General features: G+C 31.6%; 1 protein-coding gene across 1 annotated transcript; it reads left to right on the top strand.

Annotated features, from left to right (window-relative positions):
- Window positions 1-32: 32 nt before the first annotated feature.
- On the top strand, window positions 33-5,386 carry LOC143075591 (uncharacterized). The gene is made up of 5 exons (XM_076251059.1): window positions 33-109; window positions 2,246-2,796; window positions 3,520-3,634; window positions 4,162-4,307; window positions 4,896-5,386. The coding sequence occupies exons 2-5, from the start codon at window positions 2,252-2,254 to the stop codon at window positions 5,089-5,091; spliced, it is 1,002 nt and encodes a 333-aa protein (XP_076107174.1). The 5' UTR covers window positions 33-109; window positions 2,246-2,251; the 3' UTR covers window positions 5,092-5,386.
- The last annotated feature ends 5,090 nt before the right edge of the window (window positions 5,387-10,476 follow it).

Genomic DNA, 10,476 nt, shown 5'->3' with positions numbered 1-10,476 from the left:
TTTAAAAGCTTGAAATTGTAAAAATTATTTTCGTGAAATCTAAAACGCAGAAAGGACTTATTTTAAGCAGACGGAATGGTATAGAAGTATCGAGAGCTGCACATGAAATGTAATAACTGAATAAGTATACTGACTTAAATCTTCAATAGATATCGATAAATTTATAAGTCAGCAAGCATGATATTCTCATCCATAACTTGATAACCCACAACACTACAACAGATATGTGTAATATGAAGTTGTCATTGATAGAAACAAGTGCGTGTGGACTAATTTATACTAGTCTAAATTATGAATCAATCAGTTACAGTCATAATACACGTATACTGAGACTCCAATGATCATGATGTTTATGTATAAATTAAAAACTTCTAAAACATTTTTGACCACTTCACTCTTCAGTCATTTTGCTTTGCCATACCTTTTGGCCTTGGTCTGTCGGCGTGACTTTTTACCCCAATACACCTTATCGCTATTTGTCCGCCATTACTGGATATCACACAGGTTCCCGTAAAATTTTGACGTCATAAAACAAAATATCTGACGCCACAATGGAAAAGTGATTGTTGTTGACGTCAAAAGTTCAAGCGGCCGGGTCAGCCGGTATTAGCTATAAGGTGTATATACATTGTACCCCAACATACCCCAATATACCCCAATATACATAAAAAAATAGTTTCAACATAATATTATTGAATAATACTATCATTTTAGGCATTTCCATGTTATTTTAACACCAATAAAACTTCGCACCCAAAGTCTGTTCGCACCCTACATGTTCGCGCCCAATTTTAATTGGTTTTGGGTTTAATAACTTTGTAATCAAGTTTTAGCAAGTAGTATTCTTATAAGTATAACTGTTTTCGTTGTCTCAAAATACACCTTATCGCTATTAGCCTTATCGTCCGGCTGACCTGGCCGCTTGAACTTTTGATGCATACAACAATCACTTTTCCATTGTGGCGTCAGATATTTTATTCTATGACGTCAAAATTTTACGGGGAACCTGTGTGATATCCAGTAATGGCTGACAAATATCGATAAGGTGTATAAAGTGAGACAGCATTTTTTTTTTGTGTTGAATAAATCTTAATCATGTTTTGGATAGTGTATTGTTAAAAAAAATAATATTCCTTTCTAAATAAAGTGGGATTCTGTCAACGTTTTATTTTGTGTTGAATAACTCTTAATCATGTTTTGGTTAGTGTATTGCTATAACTTTGTTTCTTTGACTTGTTTCAAAATGAAGTGAGATTCTGACTACGTTTTTTTTTTTTGTGTGTTGAATAAATTTTATCATGTTTTGGTTATAATAGTGTATTGCTATATTGTACTGTTTCATTGTTTCAGATCAAAGGGACCAAGCTGTTAAAAACAATTATCTTTTGTGTTTTTCATTTAAAATCTTCAATCTTTTACTCATACCAAGCTATAAATACATTCAGTATTTACACGAAAGCAATTAAAACAACAGTCATGATTTTCCAATTATTCAACTGGAATTTGAATTAAAATTGGGCGCGAACGTGTAGAGTGCGAACGGACCATGGGTGCGAACGTGCAAGGTGCGAACGTGTAGGGTGCGAAAGTATATTGGGCGCGAACGGACTTGATACCCAGTCTAGTACATTTTGCTGATTTAAAAGAGAGTTGTTTAGTTCATCTGCATACCTGCCAACTTTTTAAAATGCCCATGGGGGTTTTACATGCAAGATGGCTCTTATAATACTAATAGTCCTACAAAACCTTTATTGGGGCCTTGAAATGTCTGTTAATGTGGCTTTTTGGCTTTTTCATACTTTTACAAGCCTTAAGTCATTGTAAAATTAATTGTTTTGTTTATTATAAAAATTGTGTACTCCTCTTCTCATTGGGGTTAAACCATTTAATGAGACTAATCAGTAATCACCAGATTTGTAGTTGCAGGATCAATGCCATATTTACCATATTAAGCAGGTACTGCCTACAATACTTATCCTTCTGGAGCACCCGAGTAAACCCCCTTATTTTTGGTAGGGTTCATTTTGCCCATTCTTTAGTATTCTAGGAATTTTTTTACTTGTTCATCTTTTCTTTTTTTTTTGCTATAGTGGTATCAGTTTCTGTTCAATTTATAAGTTTAAAATAACTCCTTCCTATCTTCCACTTCTTTACACTATTACAGCATCATCAAATGATCATGGCAACCATTTTTTTTTTTTTAACTGTAATATGTATTATATTAATGTATGATGTTTTATTCCAGAATGTGATGGCTGATTACCTGTTGTATGTTGTGATTGACAGGAGGATTCATGACTACTGGTTTTATTCACAAGAACTAGCTGATACCAATTTTGGACCTGAGGAGATAGGTGTTGCCCTCATTCTGAACACTTTCAACAGGCAAATTCATCCATGCCTGCTTAAGATAGTGCCAAACATTTATGGACCTTGTGACTCCTCACATGTAAATGATACTTGTATAGATAACAATGTTGGTAAACACTATAAGTATAATGAAATCAACATAACGCCAGGAGTGTGCTGTGCTGTTGGAGCCACCGAGATTTGTCCGATTCTTAAAGCAACTGTCAAATTAGAAGCTCATTTTGCCTCATGTATTACTTCAGAACTGAAATGGTCATTTAAGTTTAGACGAAGATTTTTAAGGAGGCTTAAGAGGAGGCATTCATTTATTTATGATTATTATCCCAGTGATGGAGATTTTTCTGATATATTTGATGGATGTTTGGCAGTGCCTTTTGTCATTGAAATACAGCCAGTATATCCAAAGCAGAAAATAGATTATGCTTGGTAAAGTTTTTTCTTTCTCCTATGATTCATTGCACATCTAGCACTTATACAACATCTACACTATTTAAGGAAAAGACAGATCATTGAGCCGCATCTCCTCTAGATCTGAAACCATAGAAAGTCGGAGATATTTGTGATATGACGTTTAAATGTAGTGTTTTGTACTTCCTAAATTTGTCTTTAAAACAATTTTTGTTCCCAGAAAACACCAATTTTTGAGAAAATAACACAATTTGGAAACCATTATCTATCCGTATCATATACACTTTTGCTCATGCTCAGTTGACATGCTGCCTGCAAAATTTAAAAACTCTTTGTTTCAACACTTGCCCAATTGAACCACAATTTTGCAAGCATCGTCTAGTACATGTATGTACAACGTAACAGTATTGCCATGTTTCTGGCCTTGACACCTGCTATTGGAAATTATATTTGATGAGTTGCTTACCCTGTTGACAAAAACTTTTAATACATAGTTAAGAGTAACAGAATAGGATTTCTTTGTGGCTCTCCAACTAATTTTTTATGGAAAATAATAATACTGGTGTATTATATCATGAAACAATTTCACATACCGGTTAAAAATCAGAGTTACTGAAAAAAAGTTCATTATACTAAACATACTGTACTGGGAAGGAAATTAACTGTTCTGTTGTTTAATTTACAATTGATATTAACATACTGATGCATGGTATGTATTTACATTCTATTTTTAACAAATAGGTATTACAGAATGCAGGGATTGTTGATAAAGAAAATGCATTTAGAAGATGCCATGGCTTGGTTGTCTACATTAGGTGGTGCCTACTCTTCATTAGGGGATTACTTTGAATCTCATGTAAGTACTGATACATGGACCTTTGATATAGAGTCCATTTAGAAGATGTTTTGGCCTGGTTGTCCATTTTAATTAGGTGGTTCTTTTTCTTCATAGGAGGAGTTTAGAGGACTACTTTTGATATCATCAGGAAAAGCAACAGCCCACAAAAATATTTACATAATCAGTTCAAAAATGCAGTAGTACAAACATAGATAGAGTAGGAGATTCATAATATTTAAAGAGAACAACTTTATCTATTTTGTTGATACCATAATGAACTGAGATGCTAAGTTTTGGTACAGATAAGATAAGATTTACTTACAAAACAGTTCAAATGTGGTTTTATCAACAAAGTTAACTAAATTTAATACAATTGACTTGTCCTGATTTTTTTTATCAAGAGTAATACAATGAGCAGTGAGATACACTGTAAGCCCACAAAAACTGATTTAGATATAAATTGAAAAAGAAAGAATCAACTTACTTTGTCTGTACATGTATTAATTTAAAACAATTGTAAGAAAATATATACATATTTTTCCCAGGCTGTCATTGCAGGAAAGATTTCATTTAAACAGATGGTTATTGCTATGGAGATGGCAGATCCAATTACAATATCTAGATGTAGACTTTTCTTTGCCCTCAGTCTGATGCAGCAAGGTCACTTCAAGGAGAGTAAATATATAATCAGGTAAGCATCCTTAACCTATATATAAGTAGTTTGTTTTCGGATTATTTTTTAAGTTGAACAAATTTTTAAAAAGAAAGGAAAATGGTATCAAAATATTTTTGCCAGATAAGCAATTCTTGATCACTGTGAAGCCTTTAGTTTAAAATATGGAATTTGTGCTACAAATAGAAATTATAGAAGTTTCAAAAGCTTGTACAAATAATATTTATGTGGTATTATTTTTTTAACAGATTGAAGAAACCAAATAAGGGGAGATAACTCAAATAATTTGATTAAATGCATAAAAATAATACTGTGACTCAATGTTTTTTTTTCTTTTTTAAAAATAAAAGCATTCTTTAGGAACTCTCTAGTTCATTTTAATTACTTTAAAACTCAGTTATTAATTTTCTTTCTTTTATCTATCTTATAATGTTTTTTACCTGTTAAATCTTAATAAATGTGTCCATCTTCAACCCTATGCATTGAAAGCAAGCTCAGTGACAGATTTTTTAATCATATTTCATCACAAAGCATGGGATAAACTATATTTTAGCAAATTATGATATAATCTGTATACTAATACTTTTTCCCATTCTGTATTTACAGGAAACAACTCAAGTTTGCCAAAAAAGTAGTCAAAGATGTGAAACTTATCGCCATGTGTCGTGGTCTATGGAATAAAGTGTGTTATGTAATGAACAATAACCAGGTCTTACCCCTAAACTCTAGAAGTGACAGGAAAAGGAAGTCTAAACAATTGAACTTTGTGACAGATGCCAATTATGATGCAAAACTAAGATAACTTATAGCTGCTTAGAAATATCCCATTCAAGCATACATGATACCCAGGGAAGGCATTTTTGATTCAAGGGTAACCACCTATATCATAATATGGGATATTTTAGAATATCTTTCACACATTTAAGTATTGACAATATTCTATTTTAACACATAGGTATTACAGAATGCAGGGGTTGTTGATAAAGAAAATTCATTTAGAAGATGCAATGGCTTGGTTGTCTACGTTTGGTGATGCTTTGCACAAAAATTTGACACCCAAACCGTGTTTAGATATAGAAATGCCTTACCTTGGTCTCATGTGTTAATAGACCAGTCCCTAAATACCAATAGTAATGGGTGCTTTTTTTCAAATAGATCATTTATACAATAATTGTCCTATGTCTTCCGATATTTGCCACTGAATGTTAATAACCAGTTAATTTATTTTGTTAGTGACTTCCTTCATTCTTTTAATAATTTTAACAAGTGTTAATAGGATCTATTAAATTTATATCATCTGTTGATATTTTAAGGCCTATAAAGAAATACACCTGTGTTTCCAAGTAGTTTAAATGTCAAAGTAGTACTTCTTTGATATTGCTTGTTTACAAATTACAAAAAAAAAAGTAATAGTAGTTAGGGCCAGTGGAAACACATGTATTTACTGAGGCTTTACTGATGACAACAGACATTGAGATATTCACAAGTTTGTTCATGATGGCTGCATTGTTGTAATCACAGCTGTTTTTGACGAATAAATGATCCTCATTATTGTAATAGAAATAAAAACTGCAGGCAAGGTCAAGAGATTATTTGGCATGCTTTTCATTGATTCAGAATGATTTTTTCATGTTTATATAAAAATGAATCAAAATATATTTTGATCAAATCAATAAAGATTCAATCAACATTCAAGTTTTAGAATCCATGAGAATCTATCAAGAATTTGCTATAATCAAAGTAGTTTTTTCCATAAATACTCATTTCAAATTGGATTTTAATTGACTTTGTACTATTAGAAGCAGAATTCTCACAGGTCTATTTGTTTATTAGTTTATATTTTTGTTGTTACTTGTTTAGTAATATTATGCATGTCAAAATATTTGAAACTTGAGAATAAACAACGAAAATATCGAATAATAAATACCATAATAAAAAATTTTCTATTAGCAAATTTAACTTTTTGTATTAAACACCATCTCAACCATCTGTGCAAGACCCTCATAGTTAGTCAAGGTGGTTAAAGGTTAAAACCACCTTCATCATCATTTCAATATAATTTATTTAGTTCTTTGAACTTTTCATAAAATTAGATGTTCGGTAAAAATGTATAAACGATCTTTGATACATAAGGACGGCTTGTTATCAGAATATTGGTAGATGGCTTTTTCAGAGAGGACTTTCCTAACGTTTAATAATCATAAAAGTTGTATATGCATGCCTGACTAGTCACATTATAAAGAAGAGATTTGTACAAATACAACGAATGTCCATTTATACAAATAAAGTGAATAACTGTTTATGTGTGTGTGTATATGGCTTTTAAGCATTGTAAAAAGCTTTTTTGCTATATTACGCTTGCAGATAATTTATTTGTTTTTTTGCTCTATTTAAAAATACATTGAAACTTTCTTATATATATCTGATAAAAGGTTGATTTAACTTAAATGTGCTTTTGACCAATCATTTTTAGGTAAAGATTGCATGAACTGCAATCAAAGCCTTATGGGACTGACGATATCTAAATCTTCCAAGGCTGATCACTACTTTTTGATACACACAATATAGTGCATTAATCATAACATTCTATCATCCTATCCATGAACATTTCCAGAAATTTATTGATTTAATATATGCTCAGATATTCAAGGCACACAATGATAGTACACTTGTCAAGAAAACTGCAGAACTTTAATACCTGCCAACTGTCACTATTTGGGGGGGTTTTCCCCTGTGGAGGCTCTCAATTTGAAATTTTGAAAGAGCAATTTTGTCCTCAATTTAAAACCAAACAATCAAGTTTACCATTTATATAGGATTGTTAAAGTATGAAGAATCAAATAAACATCATAAAAATAAATTTGGAGGCCTCTTTAAAGGTTTTGTAGAACTGTGAGAGCCATCTTGCATGTAAAACCCCCATGGGCATTTTGAAAAGTTGGCAGGTATGAACTTTTCCAAGGTACAAGAATCTAATATCTGTTTTAAAAATATAAATGATGTCATTGTTAAGATAGTCTTTATAAATTGGGGTTATCTTCCTTTGTCTAGAATAACAGAATAGCTGTTAAATCAACTACAACCAAATTATATTTAATTTTACTTCCCACAGATAAATTGAAGCAATCTTTACTTTCAGTGCTTACAAGCACTTTAATTATAAGAGCCTCTTATAGTAAAAATGATTGGTCAAGAGTATATTTAAGTTATTAATATTAAGAGCTGCCTAACCTTTTATTGTTTCTAAATGATTAACCAATTTTCTTTTAGAGACTTAGTGATTTTCACATTGACCATACTTATCTTATATATCTGTAGGACATGGAGGTGTGATGGTCTATGACGATGTGCGATGGTCTTTTTGCTGATGGTCTTGTAATAACATTTTGTCATTACTTTTTTCCTCTAATAAGTTCCTGGTTTACTGTTAAGTATTTAACAATACAGAGTCTGCGGACCTGTATGTATTTAAAGAAAGCCGCTCATCGTACATAAAAGGAACAGTTTTTAGATTTCAACAATAAAAATCTCAACATCTGGTTAACTGTCTACTATCCACAATTCTCCTTTTTTTTTGTAGTATAAAAAGTTTATAAAACCGTTAATCACTCTTCTCTAACATACAAATTGTCTTCTACATGGAAATGAAAAGCATTGACAAAGTAGTTGGTGTAGCAGCATCAAACCATCACTGTTCAGAGTCCTGCATATCTCTAGGATGATTGAACATGTATAAACATTGGATTTTCTCCTCTTTGTCAGAAAAAAGTTCTATATAAGTGATGTATGATAAATGTCAAAAGTCCTTAAGTGTCTATGTGAGGTTAATTAATTAACCACAATAAACATCAGAGCAAATATTACACTATATTACATATGCTAGTCTGTATTCAGATGAGGAAATTTTAATGGTATTTTCATTCACAGTGTAGAACTAATATGTGTCTTTTTTATTATAATCTTATAATCTAAGTGTTTGATTGTATTGTTGACAATCTTGTTTCTGTTACGGGAGGTAATAATATGTTGTGTAATCAAAACTAATGGACCTTATGTATGTACCTGGTATCTATTTTTAGGTAAACTTTGAAGGAGTGATGTCTTTTATTTTTTGTCAAGTTAATGTAGGAATTTTGTGTCATGAACTAATAAATCTTATTCTATCTTTTCCATTTTTAAGCTCATCTGGCCCAAAGGGCCAAGTGAGCTTTTCTCATCACTTGTCGTCCGTCATCGTCGTCGATTAACTTTTTACATTTTGAACTTCTTCTAGAGAACCACTGAATGAAATAAAACCAAACATGGCATGAATGTTCCTTATGAGGTGCTGACCAAGTGTTGTTACTTTGTAGCCGATTCATCATCCAAGATGGCCGCAAGCAGGGGACTTAGTTTAACATAGTACCCTATGGGAAATACATACAAATGTCTTCTTTTAGAGAACCACTGAATGGGACGAAACCAAACATAGAATGAATGTTCCTTATGAGGTGCTGGCCAAGTGTTGTTACTTTGTAGCCGATCCATCTTCCAAGATGTCTGCCAGCAGCAGACTTAGTTTAACATAGGACTCTATTGGAAATACATACAAATGTCTTCTTTTAAAGAACCACTGAATTGAATGAAACCAAACATATCATAAATGTTCCTTATGAGGTGCTGACCAAGTGTTTTTACTTTGTAGCCAATCCATCATCCAAGATGGTCGCCAGCAGGGGACTTAGTTTAACATAGGACCTTATGGGAAATACATACAAATGTCTTCTTTTAGAGAACCACTAAATGGAATGAAACCAAACATAGCATGACTGTTTCTTATGAGGTGTTGACCAAGTGTTTTTACTATGTAGCCGATCCATTATCCAAGATGGCCGCCAGCCAGGGACTTAGTTTAACATAGGGAAATCTTCCTTTAGAGAACCACAGAATGGAATGCAAGATTAAACCAAATTTGGCCTCAATCATTATTTAAGTACCTGTTATGATTAATATCTTTTTTTGTTAAACCCAAGTAGAGTCAGGTGAGCGACACAGGCTCTTGAGAGCCTCTAGTTTTGGTTTATATCAATTAAAAGCAAGTAATTTCAAATATTTATTAGATGTTTATTGTTTTATAAAGTTGTGATCAAAAAGTGTACTGTATAAAATTAAACTAAATCATAACTTTTCAACTTCAGAGGGTGGAGATCTATTGAAATTTGTATATTTTTTGTTTACTTTTAAGAGTTTTTGTGCAGAAACTGTTTGCCTCTTTAATATTACTAGTTTCATAAATTTAACAATTGAATACCAAACTGACAAGTATGAAAGAATAAAATCCACCTGTTTGAGGAGGAGATAAAGTTTAAAACTGCACATTGAAATATAACTTTCAATTGTTTTATAATAGGGGAGTGGGAAAAAAGTTGAATTTTTTAATTTCACTAAAATTTGAACCATTCTTTCCCTTATCAGGAAACATTTTAATCATTAATTCCTGAGTCATGTTACCTTAAAAACCCACAAATCCCACAAAAAAAACTTAATCCAGACATCTAAATAAAGGTCCTTCCACCTTTCAATAACCAATTAGAGTTTATCTCCCATTTATGACATTTCTGTTTGCTTCCTGTCCAAGTTTCTTGAAGTTTGTAAAAAGTCATTAAAGTATAAAAGAATGAACTTTAATGTAAAAAAAAAGATGATTTATGAATGAAATATTTAATAGGGGCAGATGTAACTTGAAATTATTTTATTCTCCCAGGTCCTAAATAAATAAAATATCAAATGGGAAAATAGTGATGGGTTGTTGATTTAACTAATATATATTTATATATTTCTACTTATATTGTTATGCAATGAATGTATTCCATCAAATTATTATGGTTTGATATTTTTCAAAATAAAATTATTTTTTGTTATTTAAAATCTGTCTAGAAAATTATTTTTATAGTATCTGTCAGAACAAAGACCTAGATTTTATTTGAAAAAGACCTTGGATTTTGAAGAATCCGGACTCAGAGATGGTAGTCTAAGACTTGGATAACTGATAACAGACCATAAATTCAACAACTGGAAATAATACACAAGGCTAATCACAACAAAATTACCTTACCTGGCTTACCACTGCATGTTTTCTCTAAAAAATAAACAACCAATGTATGACTTTTTAACAACTCCGTATTCAAATAAATAAGGACTCAAGAGG

This window comes from Mytilus galloprovincialis, chromosome 5 (genome assembly GCF_965363235.1).
Source record: "Mytilus galloprovincialis chromosome 5, xbMytGall1.hap1.1, whole genome shotgun sequence".
NCBI classification, from domain to species: domain Eukaryota; kingdom Metazoa; phylum Mollusca; class Bivalvia; order Mytilida; family Mytilidae; genus Mytilus; species Mytilus galloprovincialis.
This window is presented reverse-complemented; position numbering and strand designations above follow the sequence as displayed.